Raw genomic sequence first — 24,628 nt, 5'->3', positions numbered from 1 at the left:
GTATTCAAGCTGGCACCCAGGAATATTATGTTTTATCAGGGCACTAGTTTTGATTTCTTTCCGTTTACTGTGTACCCTAGGCAACTTAGAAGGTGTTTGACAAATGTCAGATGCTTTAAAAGAATGTCCTTGCTTTCTGCTTGAATAAGGCAGTCGTCCAGGTATGGGTATATTTGAATTTCTCTTTGTCTGCAGTATGCAATTACTAGTGCCAGGCATTTTGTGAAGACCCTGGGCGCAGTAGATAAGCCAAAGGGCAGTGCAGAGAATTGATAATGGGTTGAACCTGCAATGAAGCGGAGGTATCTTCTGCAATTTTGTCTGATAGGGACATGCAGGTATGCCTCCTTGAGGTCCAACGTTACTAGCCAAGCATTCTTGCCTAGCATGGGAAGAAGCTGCTGTAGTGTTAGCATCTTGAATTTTGGTACTTGTAAATAGGTATTCAGAATTGAAAGATCCAGAATGGGTCTCCATGCTTTGTCTTTTCTTGGGACTAGAAAGAGTCTTGAGTAAAATCCTTGTCCTTGCTCCTGTGTAGGTACCTGTTGAATGGCTCTCATGTCCATGAGAGCTGTAATTTGTTTTTGTGCCTCTGCCCATTGATTTGGTGGCAGGTTTGGAATTCCTTTTATCCTTGGCAAGGTATGAAAGTGGAATCTGTATCCTTGTGAGACAATGTTTAGGACCCACTTGTCTTTTGTGATGATGTACCAGTTGTCTGCAAAAAGTGCTAATTTTCCTCCCAAGGGAGCTGCCAAGAGAGATTTGCTTGTTAGTTTGAGGATTGAGTCATTGTGTTTGTCTTCTGCTAGCTTGGGGCCTGTCTTCTCCTCCTTTCTGGGTAGCAGTACCCCATTGGCGAGGTTTGTAAGGGCCTTGTGATAGACCTCTACCACTTGGGCATCTGTATTTGCCCCTCTGTGATCTGTCAGAAGCTGAAAAGGACCAGTTTTTTGTTGGCCAATTTCTGCTGAAACGAGGGGGTTGTACCTGTAAAAAATCCTTGACTGTCTGCATAGACTTTGCCTTATCCTCCATTTTCTTTAAAACCTCTTCTGCTTTGACACCAAATAATACATCCTGCTGTAAAGGTGCATCCAATAATTTTGTTTTAACATGATCAGGTAGGGTTTGTTCTTTTAACCAAGCATGTCTACTTATGACAGACCCAGTGACAGCTGCTCTACAGGAAGCTTCCAATGAATCAAATCCACATTGTAAAGTATGTTTGCCCACCTGTTCAGCTGCATGCAACAGATCCTGCATTTCCTTGAATTCAGACTGTTCAGAATGTGTGCTCATTTTTTGTTTTAATTGAGACATTAGGAATTGCTGATATTTCAGCATGTGAAAGTGACAATTTAATGCTCTCATAGCCAGAGTAGCTGAGGTGTATATCTTCTTTCTCCATCTATCTAGGGCTCTGGAATCCCTTTCAGAGGGCACATGATTTTTAGCCATAGAAGCTTTAGCCCCTTTGGGATGCTGGGAAATTGTTTCTGGGTCAGCCAGAGGGCTTTTATAAAGGAATTTGTGTGAGTCAGGTACTCTGTAGTACCTGTCTGGTTTGGCTGGAGCAGGAGGTCGAGAGTCGGGATTTAGACTAGACTCCAAGTAAACATCATCCACAATGTCTAAAACTGGAGGGATAGCAAGTGGTCTGTGCTGGGGTAGTAAAAGGAACTCTCGGAGCCTTTTCTTAAAATCAGAGTAGTCCTGGCCTTCCCAGTGGAAATGTTCCCTCATGGTATGTAAAGTTTCCCCAAAGGAGTAGTCTTCAGGGAGAGATGCTGAGGGAATAGAGTCTTCAGCATCAGAGTCTTCATAAGGGGGAAAAGTGTAATCCTGTTCCTCAGAAGAATCTGAGGAAATTGAAACCTGGTCAGAGGAAGCATAATCCTCCTCTTGTCTTGGTCTTTTATCTGGAGGGGGATGGGGACCCCTGATTAAGGTAATCAAATCTACAGCCATCTTAAGCATCTGTTTCTTAGGCATGGGGCCTTGAAGTGTAGACTGATGTACAGTCTTTTTTGGTTTTAATGGAGTTTTAAGCTTAGCATAAGATTTAATGGTGAGTGTAGTCGGTCTGAAGACACCTTCTGCAACCGGAGGTGTTTCTACTGCACCAGGATCTCCTTCTGCTCCAGTGTCGGAAGGGCCTAATGAAGATGGCTGCGATGGCCTAGTACACTCCTCTTGAGAATCCGCAGCTGTCTGGGGTTTCAATTCTGCGGTCATCATGGGCTGCGTAGGCGCCTCACTGAAAACCGGAGAACCGGCGACAGGCCCAGCAGAGGCCTCGGAGTCTGGCTTGTTCCTAGGCTGCCTGTCTTATCCTTGCGTTTTTTATGCATGCCAGTCGTCGGTTGCTCCGATGGCATGATATAATTAAATTTCCTACCAAAGTACTGGCGTGTGAAGTCAAAACGGCGTTTGATAGTTTGTTTATTAAACCTAGCACAAAACCGACAACCTGTGACGTCGTGGTCTGGGCTTAGGCAAGGAATACAATAAGAATGGAAGTCCTTATGAGGTATTTGCTTCCCACAAGAAATGCAATTGTTAACTTTTTCTGACATCGGACTGAAGCAAGAAAAGGTTCCCCAATGGGGTACTTAGCTTTATTGAAGACTTCGGACTGAAATTCGATTCAAAAATCTCAGGTGTCGGTCGACTGGCACTTGCCAACTGCTTCGGGCACCGCGCGGCAAGAAAGACTGAAGAAAATGGCGTTGGATGCCTCTTATATACCCCTGGCGCACTGACGTCAGGGAAGAAGCGACAGCAACCGACGCCGGACCAAGACTTTGGAACTCAGGCCGACTGCGGGACTGCCTGATGGCAGGATAACCCAAGTGTGATGACTGCAGCAGGGTAACACGATGAACATCTGATAGTGCATGCAGCCTGCTTTGAAGCGTAGGTATTTTCTGCAAGATTCCCTGATTGGGATGTGCAGGTAGGCTTCCTTTAAATCCAGTGTTGCCAACCACGCATCTTTGCCTATCATGGGAAGCAACTGGTGAAGAGTTAGCAACTTGAATTTTGGAATCACCAAAAAGGTGTTTAGGATAGACAGGTCCAGGATAGAATGCCATGAGTTGTCTTTTTCTGGGTACCAGGAAAAGTCTTGAGTAGAAACCTTGCCCCTTTTCCTCTTCTGGCACAGTCTGAATAGCCTTTAATCTTAAGAGAGAGTACTTTCTTTTGAGCCTCTGCCCACTGATTTGGGGGTAGATCTGGCCAACCGTTTGGGGTTGGTAACGTGTGGAAGTGAAATCTGTATCCTTGGGAAACTATGTTTAAAACCCATTTGTCCTGGGTAATGAGTTCCCAGTTTTTTGCTTACAGAGCAATCTTTCCCCCTAAAGGGGCAGTCAGTTGAGAAGTGCTTGGAAGTTTTAAAGTCATTGAGACAGCTTACCATACGGGGGAGTCTTACTACTCCCTGATTTGGAAGTGGGAGTCCCCCACTGCTTAGTCCTGTGCATACCCTGGGACTGAAGCCTTGGTATTCTGCTGGTTCTGGGTTTGAACTGAGAAGACCTGGAAGAGGAAGGAAAGGACCAATTTTTTGAGGGCCAATGCCTACTAAATCTAGGAGGCTGCACTTGTAAACAATCTTTAACAGTCTGCATAGATTTAGCTTTTTTCTCAATCTTTTTAAGAACTTCTTCTGCTTTGTCACCAAACAGGCGGTCCTGATTTAAGGGAGCATCCAGCAATTTAGTTTTAACATGATCTGGCAAAGATTGCTCCTTAAGCCAAGCATGCCTTCTAAGTACAGACCGGTGACAGCAGCCCTGCAAGATGCCTCTAGTGAATCAAAACCACATTGCAAAGTATGTTTTCCAACCTGTTCAGCAGAATGCATTAAATCCTGTAAATCCTTACTTTCAGCACAATCAGGAATCAACATAATTTTCTGTTTAAGCAATCCAATAATATGCTGCTGATACTTTTAATATAAGAAACTGGCAATTTAAGGCCCTGATGGCCAAGGTTGCAGAGGTGTATACCTTCTTACCCCATCTATCCAGGGCCCTGGAATCTCTATCAGAGGGGGTAGGATTTTTGGCAGTAGTAGCCTTAATGCCCTTGGGTCCCTGTGAAATGATCTCAGGATCCGCAGTAAGATTTTTAAAAAGGAATTTGTGAGAATTAGGAACCCTGTAATATCTATCAGGTTTTCTGGGAGCAGAAGGTAAAGAGTTAGGGGCCAAGCTAGATTCTGAAAAGGCATCGTCAACAATGTCCAGCACAGGAGGGATAGCTAAAGACCTGTGTTGGGGCAGGAGTAAGAAACCTCTAAGCCTCTTTTTAGAATCAGAGTAATCCTGGCTTTCCCATTGAAAATGCTCCCTAAAAGTATGCAAGGTTTCACTAAAAGAAAAATCCTCTGCGGGAAAAGCAGAGAGAACAGAGTCATCTGCATCAGAATCCTCACAGGTAGATAAGGGTAAATCCTGGTCATCAGAAGCGACAGAAATTTCAGAATCTTGGTCAGAAGTATCATAAGCAAATTCAGTCCTAGGTCTCTTAGAGGAGTAAGGTTGACTTTCCCTGATTAAAGAAATAAAGTTTTCAGCCATTCTTATCATTTGTTTTTTAGGCATAGAGGCCTGAACATGCGGTCTGAGCGTCGGTTTCCTGGGCATGGTTTGAGTTTTAGGCCTAGAAGAAGAAGAAGATGGTGTTGGTTTAATATGCAAGTCAGTAGGCCTGAATACACCCTCAGAAGCTGGTGCCTGCACAGCAGCTCCAAACCCATCCAAGGTAGAGACATCCGCAGGTTCCACAGTTGAAGCATCTCGTGGCATACTGGACTTCAAATGGGTCTCAGTAGAGGCCTGCGAATCTCAAGTAGCGGGTACCAGGGGCTGCAAAAGCACCTCACTGAGTACCGGCGAACTGGTGACTAGCTTAGGAGAAGCATCGTTGGCAGCTTTGGGCCTAGGCGGCCTGTCTTTATCTTTGCATTTTTTCGGAATGTTGGAAGTCGGATGGCTTACCGAAGACATATCTGGATAATTAAACTGAGTACCAAAATATTTAGAAGTAAAAATGTAACGACGAAGAATAATTTGTGGTTTAAATAAGGCACAAAACCGACAGAGAGGTACGTCGTGGTCAGGGCCTAGGCAAGGAATACTGTATGAATGAAAATCTTTATGCGGTATTTGCTTTCCACAAGAAATACAATTATTGACTTTTACTGACATCAGTTTAGAGCAAGAAAAAGTTTCCCCAACGGGGTAAATTGCTTAAGTTGAAGACTTCGGTTCTGAAACTCTAAAACGAAAATTTCAGGAGTCGACCGACTGACACTTGCAAACTGCTTCTGCTTCGGGCACCGCACGGCAAGAAAGACTGATGCAATGGCGTTCGCTGCATGCCTTATACCCCTGACTACCTGACATCACGGAACATGAGACAACAACCGACACAGGACCCAAGACTCTGATAATCAGGCTGACTGAGGGCTACTGCAAGCAGATAACCCAAATGTGATGACTGCAACAGTGAAACACGAAGAACATCTGAAAGTGTTGAGATCCTGCTCTGAAGTGGACATATTTTCTGCAGGACTCCCTATTAGGAATGTGGAGGTATGCCTCTTTTCGGTCCAGGGTGGCTAGCCAGGCGTCCTTGGAGAGCATGGGTAGCAGCTACTGGAGGGTGAGCATTCTGAATTTTGGGATCACCAGAAAGGTGTTTAGAATGGACAGATCGAGGATGGGGCACCAGGTGCCCTCTTTTCTGGGCACCAGAAAAAGTCTGGAGTAGAAGCCTTGGCCTATCTGCTCTGTAGGAACGTGCTCTACTGCCCCCAAGGAGAGCAGGGAATGTATTTGCTTTTGAGCCTCTGCCCACTGATTTGGTGGCAGATCTGGGAACCCTTTTGGGGTTGGAAGAGTGTGGAAGGAGAATTTGTACCCCTGAGACACAATGTTCAGAACGCATTGGTCCTTGGTAATAGTGGGGCCCAGATGCTTGAGTGAAAGGAGAGTTTTCCTCCTAGGGGTATGTGAAGGTGGGCACAGGCAAGTTTGGGAAGGGGCAAGTCACTGTGAGTTCTTACCATAAGGGGGTGGCTTAGAACTCCCTGGTTTTGAAGTGGAGATAGTCAACTTCTTAGATCTCTGCAACCCCCGGGGCTGCTGTCTGGGGGGGTCTATTTCCACGGGGCCTAGGCTGGCCCTGTCTACTTGAAGCAGAAAAGGACCAGTGCTTGGAGGGAAAATGCCTGCTGGACCTGTAAGAAATTGTTAACAGTCTGCATAGATTTTGCTTTTTCTTCCATCTTTTTTAAGACCTCTTCTGCTTTAGTGCCAAATAAGTTATCTTTGTGCAAGGGTGTATCCAACAATTTTGATTTGACATGGTCTGGCAGGGGTTGTTCCTTAAGCCATGCATGTCTTCTAATGACAGATCCGGTGACTGCTGCACTGCAAGAAGCTTCTAGGGCGTCAAAACCACAGTGCAAAGTGTGTTTAGTTACTTGACCAGCAGAATGCATTATGTCCTGTAAATCTTTAGATTCTGCCCATGCAGGAAGGGAGAACGTTTTTTTTTTAAGGAGTTCCAACATAATTTGCTGATACTTAAGTATATGGAACTGAAAATGTAGTGCCCTGATAGCAAGAGTAGCTGAAGTGTATACCCTTTTACCCCATCTGTCCAGTGCTCGGGAATCCCTGTCTGAGGGGGTGGGGTTCTTAGCTGAGGTTGCTTTAATCCCTTTAGGACCTTGAGTAATGACCTCAGGGTCAGCTGTTGGATATTTAAAAAGATATTTGTGTTAGTCAGGGACTCTGTAGTACCTGTATGGTTTTCTGGGAGCAGGAGGGAGGGCGTCTGGAGTCAAGTTGGATTCAAGAAAGACATCACCCACCACATCTAGGACTGGGGGGATGGCTAAGGGCCTGTGTTGTGGAAGGTCCAGGAACTCTCTGGCTCTCTTTATAGACTGTGGGTAGTCTTGACTCTCCCAATGGAAATGCTCCCTTACGGTATGCAGGATTTCCCCAAAGGAAAAATCCTCTAGGGTAGAGGCTGAAAGAATGGATTCCTCTGCATCAGAATCCTCATATGTGGGGAGGGGCTGCATATCTTCATAGTCAGATGCATCAGATTCCTCTGACTTTTGTTCACACAAAACTATTGGAGACAGATCTCTTTTCCTTTTAGCGGAAGTGGCTTGGCTTTCCCTAATCAGCATGATAAGGTCTTCTGCCATTTTAAGCATTTGAGACTGAGGCAAGGGAGCAGGCGCCAGAGAATGGGTTGTTGGTTTCTTGGGAGTGGTTCGACCCCTGGGCCCAAGGAACTTAGTTGTTTTCGAAAGAACGGTAGCCGTGAAAGAAGGCGTCGGTTTATGTCAGGATTCAATGTCGTGAAGGACTTCCTCGGAAGCTGGTGCCTGCACAGCGGCTCCAGACCCATCCAAGGTAGAGATGACCGCAGGATCCTTAGATGAAGAAGAGTTCTGTGGCATACCGGACTCTGAAAGGGTCTCGGTAGCGACCTGCAAATTAACTGAAGCAGGCATCAGGGCCCTCACTGAGTTCCGGAGGACTAATGACCAGCTTAACGGAATCGTCAGAAGGTTTGGTCCTGTGCGGTCTGTCTCTGTCTTTATCTTTACGTTTTTTCAGAAGATCTGCTGTCAAATGACTTAATGAAGCCATATCAGAATTTGAGGATTGTAAACGGAAATATCTGGCTACAATAAGGGCCTGACGATGAATAGTTCTGGTGTTAAACAAAGCACAGAAGTGACAAGGGATGTCGTGGTCTGGGCCTAGACAAGTGACGCGGTAAGAATGGAAGTCCCGGTGTGGTATTTGCTTTCCACAGGTGAAGCAATTATTAACTTTTTCTGACATCGGTTAGTGCAAGAAAAAGAAGTTATGTCTTACCATAACGTTCCATCTCTATTGTTGATCTTCGTTCAGTCATTACGCATGGGTATCGGTTCCGACCTCGGAACTGAGCCGGCCATTTTCCAAGCTTGCGTCAACTTCAAACTCTCGAGCTAAACTCTTACCCACAATCCCCCTCTCCCTTTTACCTCAGATTGAGTTTGCAAGTCAAAGAAGGTAGAGGCTACCTCTGGTCAAATAACCTAAGAAAGCCAGATGGTGAGATCCACTAGAAACCACAAGAGGGGGAAGGAGGGAGGGTCATAATGACTGAACGAGGATCAACAATACAGATGGAATGTTATGGTAAGACATAACTTCTTTATCTGATATTGTTAATCCTCGTAAATTCCTTACGCATGGGACAGTCCCCAGCTACCTCTATTCCTGGGAGGATCTCATGGAAGGACATTCCTGAGCACCATAGAACCGAAAGATGCTCTTCCTCTGGAGGCCAAATCCAATTTGTAATGATTGATGAAGGTATAAGGCGTAGCCCAAGTTGCAGCTGCACAGATGTCATGTAAAGAAGCTCTGGCATGGAAGGCAGCAGACGTTGCCACTGACGTTGTTGAATGAGCTTTCATGGTAGTAGGCAACAAGATATTGCGTTGCGTATTGATGAAAGTCACACAGTCCTTCAACCATCTAGCTAATGTGACCTTAGCAACAGCAGATCCTAATCTAGGTCCAGAAAAGGCCAAAAATAACTGGTCAGATTTAAGAAAGGACCTAGTCCTGTTTAAGTAAAAACGGATTTGCCTGTGGATATCTAAGGTAGTAGGCAATACTCTCCTCTGTTTGAATGATTGGGAAAGAAAACTGGCAATTCAATGGTTTGACTAATGGACATCTCAGAGATCACTTTTGGCAGAAAATGATGGATTAGTTCTCAGAGACACTCTATCTCTATGAAAAATCAAGTATGGACTCTTGATACATAAAGCTTGAAGCTCAGAAATACGTCTGACAGAAGTAATGGTGACCAAAAACAAGGTTTTCCATGACAAATGCTTGAGGTCGCAAGAAGAGGCTGGTTCGAAAGGTGGCATTGTCAGAGCTTGTTGAACTAATGATAAATCCCATGGCTGAATAGGTTCTCTAAAAGGTGGCTTCAGATGATTCACACCTTTTATGAAGGTCTTGCACAATTTGTGAGACATAAGAGAGGAATCATGGACACCCTCATGAAAATTAGAAATTGCAGCCAAATTAACTCTAATGGTAGAGGCTGATAGACCCGATTGGAAAAGGTCGGCCAGATAGTCTAGTATTATCGACACTGGTGCTGAGAAGGGATCTACTTGTTTATCTTTCAGCCAACAGGTAAATCTTTTCCACTTGCTCAGATAAGTAATTCTAGAGAAGACTTATGAGATGAAATGAGAATGTCAAGTACTGGTATGCCTGGCAATCAAGGGAAATGGAGTAGCCAAGCCGTGAGCTTCAGGCTGTTCAAGCTGGGATGAATCAGGTTCTGTGGATGTGAGATCAACTCCGGGGTTGGATGGAGAATCCATTATCAAGCTAGTAGGTGAGGCCAAAGGAATGGAAACCAAATCTGTCGAGGCCAATATGGTGCTATGAGGATTACCTTGCTCTTCAACCGATGGGTTTTCTTCAGAAACTGGGGAATGAGGGGAAAGGGTGGAAATGCATAAAGAAGACCCAAAGGCCAATCGTGGACTAGAGCGTCCCTGGGTGACTGTCCCGGAGGGGGAATCAGGGCGAAGTAGTTGCTGCATTTGTAGTTGATCGGGGATGCAAAGAGGTTGCAGCAAGGACGGCCCCAGCGGTGGAAGATCTCTGCCGCTATCAAGGGATTCAGGGACCACTCGTGAGGTTGAAGAATGCACCTGCTGAGTCTGTCTGCTATCACGTTGGAATTCCCAGGAATGTGAGTTGCTAGAAGAAAACGGTTGTAGCCATCGCCCATCGCCATATCATCATGGCCTCTCGACAAAGGGGGTAAGATTTGGTTCCACCTTGCTTGTTGATGTACCAGACCACCGCCATGTTGTCTGACTGAATCGCAACTGTCCCAGACGGCAGCAGGGGATGGAATGCTTGCAACGCCAGAAGCACCGCCCTCAGCTCTAGAACATTTATATGCAGATGGGCCTCCAGTTCGGACCAAGCACCTTGGACTGTCTGTCCCTGATATAGCCCCACCCCCACCCCATCAGGGAGGCATCCGTGGTCACTGTGGCCTTGGGTTGCTGGGGGGAGAAGGGGCGAGACCACTGTGACAGATTGTGTGTCATCCATCAATTTAAATCCTGTTTGCACCTGTGGGTTACTCGAATCATGGCTGAAAGAGGATGCTGAAAGGGATACCATTGGGTGAGCAGTAGCCACTGTAGAAGCTTCATGTGAAACCTAGCCAGGGGGACAATGGTGATGGAGGCTGCCATGGAACCCATCAGCTGCAGAACCGAGTGAGCCGTGGATTTCTACCTTGAAAGGATTGGAATCAGTTGTTGCTTTATCCTTAAAATTCTGTGCTCTGGAACACCCACTCTGCAGTTCTTTGTGTCCAAGATAACCCCCATGAATTCTGTTGACTGAAATGGGGTGAGATTGCATTTTTGCCAGTTTATAGTTATGCCTAGCCTTTGTGAATGAGGAGAGAGTATGCCAGGGCTTCTTCCAGTTGATGTCTGGTGGGAGCAGAAATGAGCCAGTTGTCTAGGTATGGAAACACCTGGAGTCCTTGAAGTCGCAAGTGAGCTGTGATAACTGCCAAGCACTTTGTGAACACTCTGGGGGCTGTAGAGAGTCCGAAGGGCAGTACTCTGAACTGGTAGTGACTGGCTCCCGCATGGAAGCATAGAGATCTTCTTGATGGCTGTCCACTTTTATGTGGTAGTACACATCTTGAAGATCTATAGAGCACATCCAATCATCTTTTTCCAAAAGTGGGAGGATAGACTGCATTGTGATCATCCAGAATTTTTGTACTCTCACAAACTTGTTCAGTACACTGAGATCCAAAATTGGTCTCCAGTCCGTGGTTTTTTTTGGCACCAAAAATAGTCTTGAGTAGAATTCGGATCCTATCTGGTCTGGAGGGACTATTTGGATGACTCTCTTTCTTAGCAGCTTTTCTATCTCTAGTGCTGCTTCTTCCCTTTGACTGGGTGGAATGTCAGGAAGGTTTTTTGAAGGGATAGGAAAAAGATCGAAGGGGATATGATAACCTCTGGTTATAATCCTTTGTACCAAAGAATCGGTGGTGATGGTTAGCCAGGCAGAAGGGTACAAGGAGAAACGTCCCCCAACTACCTCCAGAGGAAAGGAGTTAGGCCGCTCTTCAGGAGCGCTGGTAGGATTGGCCAGGGAAAGAATCCCTGGAACCCTGGTTAAACGGACCCCTTCTGCTCCGAAAGGAGCGTCTTCCCTGTGAGTTTCCCCCTCTCCTCTAGGGGAGAACTCCGCCTGTGTGTCACGGAAAGGACCCTGAGATTTCTTGAACCATATCTTCCCACTCTTTTGGTTTCAGGAGAAAGCACAATGAGGAGAAGAATAATGGACACCTACGGTAGAAAGGGTCTTACCGTCCTGTTCACATCTGGCCAGTGTGCTTTTAAGTTTGGGTCCAAACAACGAGGAGGCCTCAATGGGAGCGTTAAGAAAGGAAGCCTTAAAGGGTTCCGTGAAATTGCACAAGAGCATCCAGGTGTGTTGTCTCAAGACCGCAGCTGAACCCGCTGCTCTAGCTGCTCCTTCTGATGCATGAGATATCAGTCGCATAGAAGAGTTACATATTGACTCAATGGTGGCCAGCTGAGAGGCCACTTTGTCACAGACCTCATCAGACACAGCACCAGCCAAGGTTTCAGAGAGCTCAGAAATCAGATCCCGTTGAAGCCTGGTAACGTGTGCCATATAATTCAGGGACCTGACAGTAAAGGTCACTGATGCAAAGGTGCGTTTCCCTATCCTGTCCAGGGCCCGGGACTCTTGTTAGGCAGATGGACAGTCTGGCTTTCTTCTTCTGCCACATCTTTTTTTGTTGTGGCCGCCACCACCAAAGCAGCCACAGGAAGACCTTTTGATCAATGGGGATCTGTAGCAGGAGGGGAAAAATCTTATCTGGCCTCTGGGGAATAGCTTTGATGGTGTCAGGAGCCTTCCAAGCACGCTGCACGATAAGCTGGACAAGTTCATCGGCAGGTGGAGTAACCCAGGAGGTAGGGGGCCAGACGCAAAAGGCCTGCAAGAACACAGATTCCTCAGAGGTCGGATTAGAGGACTGCCAGTCACCTCTCTGTTTCAGGATTTCGAGGATATCACCAAAGGATACCTCAGAGGGTGACTGAGGGGATCCTGCCTCCTCATCAAAATCTGTGTCTTCAGTGAGGGACTCCTCTGTAGAGTCTATGTGCTTCCTCTTACACAAACTTTTCCGGTGGACTTCCTCAGCAGGAGAAGCTGGGGAAGACAGGAGAAAGTGGGTTTCCTGTAGGAATATGTCCTGAGGCCCTTGCACCCAGTGTCCGCTCAGTGCGACTTGTGAAACCAGTGTACCAGAGGAGGGCGAGGGATAGACAGCCCAGTATTGCCAGCAGCAGCGAAAGCCTTCTCCATCAGTTGGAAGGCTGGTCCACCTGAAGAGGAGTGTATGTCTAGGACAGGGGTCACTCCTCCCATAAGTGGCTCAGCCTGCCTACCAGGAGTCCCTGGATGGCTGTGGAGCAGCAAACTATGCATGTCACAACTGACCATCCTGGGTCATAGCAAAACTTTCCTGCCACAAAGGCAACTGCGTTTCCTTAGTGAGATCCATAAAGGGAGCCGCAGAAGGGGAAGACTGTGCTATATCCATGGACTTCAAAGGCAATGAAGGAGGAGAATAAGAAGGGGTCTTTGGAGACGGGTGATCACCTCCCAAGGAAGGATAGTTCCTGGTGGGTGGGATACCTCTGGCCAGGAGCACCTGATCCACAAGACGCAACACATCGTATTCGGAAAGGCTTCTAGTGGACCTGACGGAGACTGAGGGAGAAACAGGTCTGTCCACAGAAGAGGCAAACTCAGTGCCTATCTCACCAGTCCGCACCAAGAACAACAGTGCCGAGAGAGACTGGACTACGGGTGTCTGCACCGAAAAAGTCATCGGTGCAGAAGTCATGGTCTGCACCGACACAGGGATCAGTGCCAAAGTGGTTGACGGTACCGAAGCTGGAACTGACAAAACTGGAGTCATCGATAAAGGCATCGGTTCCAAGTAAGATGTCGGAGCCGATGTGGTCAAGGTCTGTGCCGACTGAACGGTCGGTGCCGATACAGTGGCAATAGTCTGAACCGAGAAGCCCCTTGGTGCCGATATAGTGAAGGCTGCAGAAGAAGACGGAGCCAAGATCACTAATGGAGCCAAAGTCCTCAGTGCCGAAGGTCTAAGCACCAAAAGCACTGGGGCTGACTGAGTGAGCTCCGGAGCCGAAACTTTAGCCTTTTTAGGTTTTGGTTGGTGGGAGTCCACAGCTGGGGACGAAGGCAAAGATTTAGCCTTGGTAGGAACATCCAAGATTTTCTTATGGGCTCTAGGAGGGGTTGAGACCTCCGACCCAGAAATAGCCTCTGAAAAGGGAGATTTAAGAAGTCCCTTCAGCAACAGCTTGTTTTTCCTTTTCAACAATGTCCTATTTGAAAAGTTTTCACAGATAGCACAGGACGGGTCAACAGATAAGTGGGACGCCCCCAAACAATAAACGCACAAAGAGTGTGCATCAGAAGTAGGTAGTTTGTGTTCACAATCAGAACACAGTTTAAACCCCGGACTACCTTTCTTATCTGACATGATAGCAGAAAAAGGTACCAGCAATGGTACAAAAGAATACCCGAAGGTATGAGAAAAAGGGAAAGATTACCAACGATGGTAAGGGGAGACTACCTCGTGGTAAAAAGGTAGAGAAAAAAGAAGAAAAACCTGAAGAAATATGGTCGCTAGATGCGATAGGATAAGAGACAACGAAATAGAAACATTTCTGACAGAAAAGTAATATAAATGACTATTAAACAACAAATAACTGTACTTAGCTCAAGAGAAGCAGCTTGACATGACCGAATGGCAACGCGGCAAATGAAATCTGAGGTAACAGGTAGAGTGGGATTGTGGGTAAGAGTTTAGCTCGAGTGTTTGAAGCTGACGTGAGCTTGGAAAATGGCAGGCTCGGTTCCAAGGTCAGATCAATACTTCACAGTATTAAAAAGACCCTTCTGTCCACACAGGCAGTACAGAAGCTTGATCTTTCAGCCGTTTCCATGATTTCAGATTCCTAGGAGGCAATAAGATACAGTGGCACTATTTATTTCCATTTGTGTTTACATCCACTTCCTTCTCTTGCTCAATAAAATAATAATTTAGTCAGCCTATTATATGGTTACAACATTACAATTCACATTTAACATTTATTATTAATGGAAATCTTTAAAAAAAGTAAAGCTGTCCAAACCTTTGCAGACTCCTGTGCCATTTTCAACAGTGAAAAGTATTCATTACATATTCCAGGTAAACAAATTTTCTCATAGACGCTTTCCTGAGCTTGAGCAATCATCATTTTCACCAGAACACTGAGCATGGCTGGACTCATGTCATAACTGGGAGTGTGGGTAAATGTTTCTTTCAAATGGCTCAGTACACCTATGACATAGAAGAATTTTCATTGAGTAGATGATTTACAAAATGTTCTAGGTTACCACCACTGCAACATACAAAGCTGTTGTGAATATATTTTTACTAGCTCAATTTGTTCATTGGTGTCTAGTGCTGTATTCACCTGTTTATATACTTTGTACTTACTAAACTGGTTTAGACTCTTGAGCTGTTTCTGTGATAGTGGAAAAAAGAAGTTATGGACTCACCATAATGTTCCACCTGTGTTGTCCATTTTCACTCTTCCTCAGCTGATGGGTTTGGATCCGACTCAGGCATTGCTAAAGTTTGTGGCAATCAAAACCTCAAGCTTCTTCCCTACCCAAAATGCACCAACCTCAAATACCTCAGATCTTGTTTGCTGACTTTAGTAGAAAAGAAATATTTGCAGTCACAAAGGAAGACTACATCTGGAGCTCAATATAAAAGACAGTCATTTATTTATTTCCAGTTTGATTACCGGGGAGGTCCACTGGGCCCAGAGAGCCTGTTTTCAGTGGTGGCCTGGGGAGAAAAGCTCCATGAAACAGATTACAGTAAAGATAGCAGTCCAATAAAAATAAAAGTACAAGTACAAATACATATCAAATAATACAAAGCGTGAGCAATATTGCCCACAGTGGAAAATATCGTGCAAATATATTTTAACAAATTCACACAGTTAAAGTCAAAAGTCAAAAGCTATTTACAGAGTGTGAGAGATCGTATGGGAATTAACTACAGAAGGTTATAGCCAGCTATAAGGTGCTTAGGAACTCAGGAGAATACCCTCCCAGGGGCTTTTTTAAAGAATTTTAGCTAGGGAGAATGCAGTTACATTTCCATTTGGAGGAGAGGTAGGTGTAAAACTGAGTTTTGAAGTTGCTTGTGTTTGACATTGTCTTTAGTGTGGAAGGGAGAGAGAATTCCATTTCTTAACTAAGGAGAAGGAGAGGAGAAGTTTTCCAGCAGGATGTTTAGGTTTGTGGATAGTAATTACGTTTTGGTGCTCAGATTTGAGAGTTCTATTTGGGGTGTATGTAGGGTTGTGGATAGTAATTAAGTTTTGGTGTTCAGATCTGCGATTTCTATTTGGGGTCTATGGGGGAAGGATGTTAGTTAAAGCGGGGCATTTGGTTGGATTAAATATTAGTCTATGCGCTGTAGTGAGCTGGAGGAAGTCAAGGTAATTTGTGAATTCTAACCAATTGAGGTATTGGAGGGTAACAGTGATGAATGAAATGTTTGGCTTTGGTGGCAAATTTAGAAATTTTGTTATAACAGATTTCAAGTTTGGAAGTGATGGAAGAGAATAGGTTAGTTAGCAGCAGGGCACCATACAGAAGGGAGGGAAGGAGGTAAGAGGAGTCTAGAGTATGCCTGGTAGAAGTAGAGAGGAAGTGGTTGTTCCTGTATAGCATACCTAGTTTTTGGTGGGTTTTCTTTATATTTTGCTGAATATGGATGTCGAACTTGAGGTGTCTGTCTACAGTTACACTGAGTAGTTTGGCAAATGAAACAACTTCGATTGGAGAGTTGCTTTGGCTAAGGACTTGAAAGGAATTTTTATCAAAAGGAAAAGATTGTGAGGGTGTGAAAAGTAGTATTTTAGATTTGTTAGCATTGAGAGAAAGGTGATTTTGGCGCATCCAGATCTCAGTAGTTGAGAAGGCAGTCTGAGTTTTAGATAGGAATTCAGGGAGGTTAGAGGCAGAGCAGAAAAGTGTAGAGTCATCTGCATATTGGATGACTTTGGCATTAGAAATAGCAGAGTGAAAGTTATTGATAAAGATATTAAACAGCACTGGTCCGAGGATGGACCCCTGTGGTACTCCGGTAGGGGTGGGTAAGAAAGGTGAGGTGCCTTTTTTGCATTTCACAGTCTGAGATCTATCTGACAGACAGCTTGAGAACCAGGAAAGAGTGTTTTGGGAGAGACTTAGGTTTGAGAGGTGACTTAGATGGTGCTTATGGGAAACATTACTGAATGCTTTAGAGAGATCTAGGAACACTGTGGATACTACGTTCCCAGAATCTCGGGCTTGAATGACAGTTTCTAAGAATGAGAGTGCAGTCATGCCCTATAACTACTCAATTCTTCCACAAGTTTACACAAGATGGAGAATGGTGGGTGGGGAGTTGAGGAAGAATGAAAATGGACAACACAGAGGGAATGTTATGGTGAGTACAAAACTTCTTTATCTGACATCAATTTTCATTTTATCCTCAACTGTTGGGACAAAGTCCCCAGCTACCTAAATTCCAGGGTGGACTCAAGAAAGGATATTCCTGAACACCACTGAAAGAAAAGTTGTGTAAAATCTTACCATGACCATAGATGTCCTTCTCTTCCAAGTTGCAGTATTCTGCATATGGGTTTACACTTCAGTCTCATGTATGTACGGCCAGTATCCAAAAGCTTTCAGTCCCTCTGTGGTGCGTGAGACGTCTGACATAGGTTAGATTTTGTGGGCCATAAAGGTGACGTCGGTGCAACCCAGCTCTCAGAACAGAAGCCCCAGTCGGTGCCAGTCTGATAAGGGCAATGCCATATCATTGCCATCCAGGAAAGGAAGTCATTAGCTGACAGGAGGGGAAGGAAAGAGGGAAGGAATACTGCAACATGGAAGAGAAGGACATCTATGGCTATGGTAAGATTTTACACAACTTTTCTATGTCCTTCTATTCCCATGTTGCAGTATTTTGCATATGGGTGAGTGCCAAAGCTCACTGAGATTGCGGTGATGGTCTACAGACAGACTCCAGGACTCCATGAAGGAAAGCCCTGGCGAACCCTTACCTGGATCTGGAGATGTGGCCAAGTTTGTAGTGTTTGGTGAAGGTGTGGACCAAAAAACAAGTAGCTTCCAGGATACTAGAGGTATCCAGGCCCTTGAAGAAGGCCCCTGAAGAGGCCATTGCTTTTGTGGAATGGGACTTAATTGTAACCTGCAGATACTTATCATGGAATTGGCAACAGAAGGTGATGGCCTTGGAGATCCAAGTAGAAACAGTCTGCTTGGTCACTGTCTTCCCCAGGGCTCTGGGGTGAAAGGATACAAAAGTTGGTCAGCCTGTCTGATAGGCTTGGTGTTGTGCAGGTAGAATCTGATATGCCTGTATACATCCAGGGGAATGCAGCACTCTCTCACTGTCTCCTTGTGGGTTTGGGGAAAAGACAGGTAGGTGTATGGCCTGATTGAGGGACAGGTCATTAACTACCTTGTGCATGAAGGACAGGTTAGTCCTGAGGGTGATCTTGTTCTTGTGAAAAACGAGGAATGGGGGAGTAGCCATAAGGGCTTGGAGTTCAGACACTCTTCTGGCTGAAGTTAGGGCCACTAACAGAACAGATTTTCAGATTAAATGCTTTAATGAAGCTTTATCAGCTGGCTGAAAGGGAGGTAGTGTATGCTTCTCAAGCATGTGGTTAAGGTCCCAAGGCAGAGGAGAAGGTTTCCCGGGGGGCCTAAGACGAAGTGAAGGGATGGACAAGAAGGCACAGGTAGAGTGTTATGGAAACAAAAATAAAAATATGCTTTATAATTGTGGTGATGACAACAAGAGAAAAGTATATTTTGTTACAACTTTTAATGTACTGTCTAATGAAATAACAGAATGTATTACACAATTTAACCTTTTCTTGTGCACGGTAGATATAAAGTTGCTAATTTAAGTCAAAATCCTTTGATTTCTTTTAAAGGAGGTTTTAACTTGAGAGACATGTTAGTACATGGAACTTTCTCCATGCCCAAGGAAAATCTTAGTAATAGTATTAGTAGGTTAGATACTTGGGCATGTGGGAGTTGTTCCATTTGTCCTTATACAGTTATTATCTTTTGATAAAATAAATAGTCTAAGATTTAATCCTGCAGCAGAAAATACCTGTAACACAATGGGTGTGGTCTATGCTTTAAAAATGTTCCTGCAACCTTTTTTGTATTGGTAAGAGTAAGAAGTGTTTTAAAATTAGGTTGCAGGAACATATTAGAGATATAAGGAATAATAAAACAGAAAGTCCCATTGCATGTCGTTTTAATTCAGTTCATGGGGGATCTATACATGCTTAAGAGGATGTATTTTGGAACATATACAAGCCACTGGTGTCAGTAATTTGAAAAATAAGTTACTATGTAAATAAACTTTTTTTACTTTAAATATAATACTATGACACCCTTTGGCTTGAACCAAGAATGTAATTGGAAATACATTTTGTAATGGGTTAATTTTATTGGTTTTATTATATAATTGTTTAATTAAATATGTTACATAAATTGTATGAGTTTTTGTATTGATATTTTCTCCTGGAAGGCTGTTAAGCCAAGGCGCTAGAGAGTGAGTTCTGTGAGCAGAATAAACCTATTTCTACTACTTCACTGGTTTTGGTCGTTTTGTTTGGCCTAAGGTGAAGTACCCCCTTGAGGAAGAGTTTGGAAGGAAGTCTGGATGCTATTGGGGGATCCAGAGGCAGGCATGCAGAAATAGCATATAGATGGGCTTTGATGGAAGAATAAGCCAATCCAGTCTGTAGTAGCTCAGACAAATAGGACAGCACTAGAGGGGGTTTGCTGAGAAGAGGGTCCAGCTGTCTTTTATGACACTACATAGTGAATCGTTTCCACTTTGAGAGACATGACTTTCTTGTATTTGGATTCCTGGCCTCCTGCAGGACATTGAGCCTCACTGTAAAGGTGTCTGAATGGGATCAGAATCCTATCAGCCACAGAGTTAGGTGCAGAAGCTGCCACTGTGGATGGATTAGTGACCCCTTGTTCTGTGTAAGAAGGTCCACTCTGGGGGGTAACTTGTGGTGACTGCCCTTGGACAAGTGAAGGAGTAAGAGGAACCAATGCTGTCGGGGCCAGTATGGAGTCACCAGCAAGATTTTTAGGTTGTCCTACTGAATCTTTAGCATGACCTTTTGAATAACTGGGAAGGGGGGAATGCACATAGATATTTCCCCTTCCAGGAAACTGAGAAGGCATCTGTTGCCGATATCTGTGAATCTGGTGTCCTGGTACAAAAAGCAGGAAGTTGTCTGTTGATGGTGGAGGCAAACAAGTCTATTTGAGGTATACCCCACTTATGGACCAGGTCCAGGAAGACATGTCTGTGAAGCATTCATTCGTGGTTGTTTGTGTTGGTTCTGCTCAAATAATCTGCCTGTGTGTTGTGGATAGAGGGAATGTAGGTCACCTGCAAGCTGATTTCCTGTAAGGTGGCCAATTCCAAAACTAAAAGGGCTGGTCTGCAGAGCAGATAGGACTTGCCCCCCCCCCCCCCCCGCCGATATACCACAGTACCAGTGGTGTTGTCTGTGTACATCAGAAGTGGCCCCTTTTGTAAGAAAGGGAGAAATGCCTGGAGGGCTAGAAGGACTGCCCTCATCTCTCTGGCATTGATGTGCTCTGATTTGAGGTGATGTGGCCACAGGCCCTGCACCTGTCGGTGGCTGAGGGTGGCTCCCCACCCCAGGTCTGAGATGTCTGTGTGCATGACCTGAGTGGGTTGAGGTAGTTGGAGAGAAAGGCCTGGGTTGTGATTTACCTGAGCCAACCACCACAGTATTTCCTTTTACAGGCAGGGAAGAAGGAGCACAATGTGCTCCAGAGGCTGGTTGTGTTGCTTCCAGATTAACCGAAGTTATCACTGCAGCTTTTTCATGTGCAATCTTGCTAAAGGAAGTATGGGTATGGTGGCTGTCATATAGCCCAGAAGTTTGAGGTACTACCTTGCAGTCAACTCTGTGGAGTGAAGGACCACGAGAAGGTGTTTTGTCAAGGAACTCACTTTTGGTGGGGGTAGGTATGCCTTCATGAGATCTGAGCGGATCCTGCACCCAAGTAATACAATGTCTTGTGTTGGTTGAAAAAGGGATTCTGGTAGGTTTATCTGAAATCCTAGTGATTGAAGGAGGGTCACCACCAACTGGATGTGCCCTTGGAGGGTTTCTTGGCTGGCAGCCTGGATCTGCATGTTGTCCAGGTAGGGGAATATCTGTATTCCCTTTGTCCTGCAGTAAGTCACCACAGGTGCCAGGCATTTGGTGAGACTCTGGGTGCAGTGGAGAGTCCAAAGAGCAAGGCAGAGAACTGGAAGTTTGAGGAACCGACCAAGAATCTCAAGTATTTCCTGTGGGAGGGCTTGATTGGGATGTGGAGGTAAGCATCCCTTACATCTAAAGTAGCCAGGAATCCTTGTGAAATAATGAGAGGGAAAAGGGCTGGCAGAGTTAGCATTTTGAAGGTAGGGACCTTTAGAAAAAGGCTGAGATAGGAGAGGTCTAGAATGGGTCTCCAAGGCCCTTCATTCCTGGGGACCAGGAAGATCCTTGAGTAGAATCCTCTTCCTTTTGCAGTAGAGGGGACTGTCTCTATAGTACCCTGATCTAACAAGGTCTGGACTACCGGTCGCAAGAGGTGCAGCTGTTGAGCAGGTGGTCAAGGTATGCCTTGTCCTATGGGAGGGGAGATCCTAGACATAAAGTAACCATTTTGAAGTATGGACAGGACCCACTTGTCTGAAGTGAGAAGGGTACAAACAGGGAGACAGTGAGAGAGGGAAGCGGACAGTGGTACAGAAGGAGGGGAGGGAGGAGGCAGGGGTGGCAGACAGTCAGATGCTACCTGCCCTTTCCTGAAAGAGAGTCCTCTGGCTAGAGGGAAGGGATGCTCTAGCTGGAGGGAGTTGTTTCCTTGTGGGCTTACGAGGCCTTGAAGGAGGTGCAGGGTGGGAGTGCTTTCTAATAAACTGGGTTTTGGCTGGATAGTTTCTGTGAAACTTAGGGATAGGTAAAACCAATAAATGTCTCAGGTCCTGCACTTCTTTTCCCTTTTGATGCACGGATTTGAAAAGCTCTGAATAGCCTCTGCAGACTGCTCCTGCCTAAGGATAGTGCAGCATCCTGAGAGGTACCTGCAACTTCCACAGTGGTGGATCTGGGTCCAGATCCAGGAACCAGGCCTATGTCGGCCACAGGTTGGGGAACGGCTGGAGACGAAGGCCATAAGGTCCTGGCCTTCTTTTATGGCAGTTCTGTGGAGACATCTGAGGAGCCATCTATCTGTAACACAAGCTGCTTCAGACATTGGTTTTCAAGACAAAGATTAAGTGCATGTAAGCAACTACGCAATGTTTTGGGCACAAACACCTGGCAAATCGGGCAGGCCTTATGGTCATGCGACCATCCCAAATAGAAAATGCACTTATTGTGGGCGTCCTTATGTGGGATTTGGCTGCCGCACTAACCCTTACCCTTTCGGGATGACAGGAACAAGCAATACTAATTTTTAGGAGGACTGAAAAGGTCCCCAATGGGGTACTTATCTGATAAATTAATCCAACGTCAGCGGTAGCAGAAACACCTGGTGTATGATTGGTGGTTGAAAAGTTCTGAGGACTGGTGCATGCCATCACCTTTATGGCCCATGAAATCTCACCTATGTCAGACGTCTCATGCACCAAAGAGGGACTGAAAGCTTTTGGATACTGGCCGTATGTATGCGAGACTGAAGGGTAAATCCATATGCAGAATATTCAAACGATGCTCTACCTCTGTAGACCAGATCCAATTTGTAATGAGTAATTAAAATATGGGGAGTAGCCCAACTTGCTGCTGTGCATATACCATCCATAGACATTCTGGACTAAAATACTGAAGAGGTGGCCATGGATCTAGTTGAATGGGCCCGTAATGGTTTTGGTACAGTAATGCCCAATTTGTTATAAACAAATAAAATACAACCAGTTACCACTTAGATAATGTAACTTTGGCAACTGGTTTTCCAAATTTTATTTCTGCGAATGAAACAAACAATTGGTCAGTTTTTCTGACATATTTTGTTCTATGTAGGTAAAAACGTAATTGTCTGTGGGCATCCAATACATTAAATATGTATTTGGCTTTGTTAGCAAATTTAGGAAAGAATACTGGTAAATTAATGGATGACTGACATTAGATTCTGTAATCACCTTACGAAGAAAGGATGCATTAGTCCGTGATGTAACCTTAACCCTTGTGAAAAATCAAGTATGGTCATTTAGAGGACAAGGCTCGAATCTCAGAAATTCATCTGGTACAGGTAATAGCTACAAGAAAAACTTGTCTTACAAGAAAGGCATTTAAGGACACATGTAGCTGCTGGTTTGAAGTGGAGACTGAGTAACAGCCTGCAGTACCAGATTTAGGTCCCATGGGGGAGTAGAATCTTTATGAAGAGTGCCTTTCAAGAAGGCTTTGCTCAATTTATGAGATTTGACAGAAGAACCATCAAAACCAATGTAAAAAATTTGATATCGCTGCTAACTGAACTTTTAACAGTAGATCTGGCTCCTTCTTTAAAAAGATGTGTCAAAAATTTAAGGATACTATGTATCGGGGTTGAAAAAGGTTCAATATTATTTCGATGAGCCCAGTAAACAAACTTCTTCCATTTGTTGGAATAGAGTTTTCTGGTAGAAGGTTTATGGGAAGATAATGGTATCCAACGCACAGATGAAGACAGCATAGGTTGTCTGGCTATTAATGGAACTGGAGAAGCCATGCAGTCCGTCTGAGGTTGGTTATATCTGGATGAATCATGCCTGTTGGGTGAGACAGGAGGTCTGGAGTTGGATCTAGAATCCAAGGTTTTTGAAGCAAGTGAGACCAAAGGTAAGGGGACCAAATCTGTCAAGGCCAGAAGACTGCAATGAGGATGACTTTGCTTTTCAACAAGGCAACCTTTTGTAGGAATTTTGGAATTAGCAGAATGGATGGATAAGCGTAGAGTAGACCAGGGGACAAATAGTTAAGTACAGCATTCCTCTGGGATTCCCCAGCAGAGGAATTAGGGCAAATTAGCTGTTGCATTTGTTGTTTAGGGGGGAAGCAAACAGAGCACAACAAGGCTGACCCCACTGATGGAAAATTAATTCCATGATGTTCTTGTTGAGGGATCTTTCATGAGGCAGAAAAATGTACTTGTTCAGTTTGTCTGCTACCACAATGGATTTCCCTGGAATGTGCATTGCTATGAGAAAGCAGTTGGATATCACCCACTGCCACACTCTGATAGCTTTTTGACAAAAGGGCTAGGATCTGGTCCCTCCCTGTACGTTGATGTACCAAACTACTGACATATTGTCCATTTAAATTGCAAATGTCCCCAAGAGAGCATCCTGGAAGGCCTGCAACACTAAAAGCACTGCTCTCACCTCTAGGACACTGACTTGCAAGTTGGCCTCTTCAGGGGACCAAGTGCCTTGGACTGTTTTCGCCAGAAAATGCCTACACTCTCACCCTAGCTTGGAAGCATCCATGGTCACTATGGCCTTGAGCTGAGAGGGAATAAATGGACGGCTTTGTAGAACCTGATCTGATCGAATCCACCATCTGAGATCGCTCTTGCATGTCTGAATGATTAGTATCTGATAAGACATGGGTTGGTAAAGTACTGACCATTGTATGGCTAGCATCCACTGAAGTATTCTCATGTAAAATTTGGCCAAAGGTACTAATGTTACCGCCTCTGCCATTGAACCCAGAGCTTGAAAGACCAAGCAGGCTGAAATCTTGGTACTGCAGGTTATCTTTCTGACCTGTGATCTTATGGTCTGAACTCTTGAGGGTGGTAGTGAAGCTATGGTTGACTTTATGTTGAGAATTGTTCTTATGAATTCTAGAGTCTAAGTTGGTTTTAGCTGGGACTTTTCATAGTTTACGGTTATTCTCAAAAGAGAGCAAGTCTGCAGAACCCGGTCTCTTACCCTTATCAACTGATGCATGGCTGGAATGGAAATAAGCCAGCCATCTAGGTATGGAAACACCTGGAATCCTTGCAGTCTCAAGTCAGCTGCTACTACTGCCATGTACTTTGTAAACACCCTGAGGTCTGTGGTGAGACCAAAGGGAAGAACTCTGAATTAGTCATGACTGACTCCCAGCCGGAAGCATAAATTCCTTCTGGATCATCTGTTCATCTTTACATGGTAGTACGCATCCTGAAGATCAGTTGAGCATATCCAGTTGTCCTTGCCCAGAAGTGGAAGAATGGACTGAACAGTGACCTTCCAAAATTTGGTT

The 24,628-nt window shown here is 44.9% G+C and overlaps 1 protein-coding gene across 3 annotated transcripts in view; it reads right to left on the bottom strand.

The window, feature by feature from the left end:
* Positions 1–24,628, bottom strand: part of RHPN2 (rhophilin Rho GTPase binding protein 2) — a 2,376,893-nt gene that overhangs the window by 807,103 nt on the left and 1,545,162 nt on the right. For all 3 annotated transcript variants that reach the window (XM_044081870.1, XM_044081871.1, XM_044081872.1), the window contains exon 8: positions 14,387–14,574. In XM_044081870.1, coding sequence (XP_043937805.1) covers positions 14,387–14,574 — 188 coding nt within the window. The remainder of the gene's footprint in view (positions 1–14,386; positions 14,575–24,628) is intronic.

This window comes from Protopterus annectens, chromosome 8.part1 (genome assembly GCF_019279795.1).
Source record: "Protopterus annectens isolate FY-2018-M chromosome 8.part1, PAN1.0, whole genome shotgun sequence".
NCBI classification, from domain to species: domain Eukaryota; kingdom Metazoa; phylum Chordata; order Ceratodontiformes; family Protopteridae; genus Protopterus; species Protopterus annectens.
The sequence above is the reverse complement of the archived record's forward strand: the minus strand, read 5'-3'. Positions and strand labels throughout refer to the sequence as shown.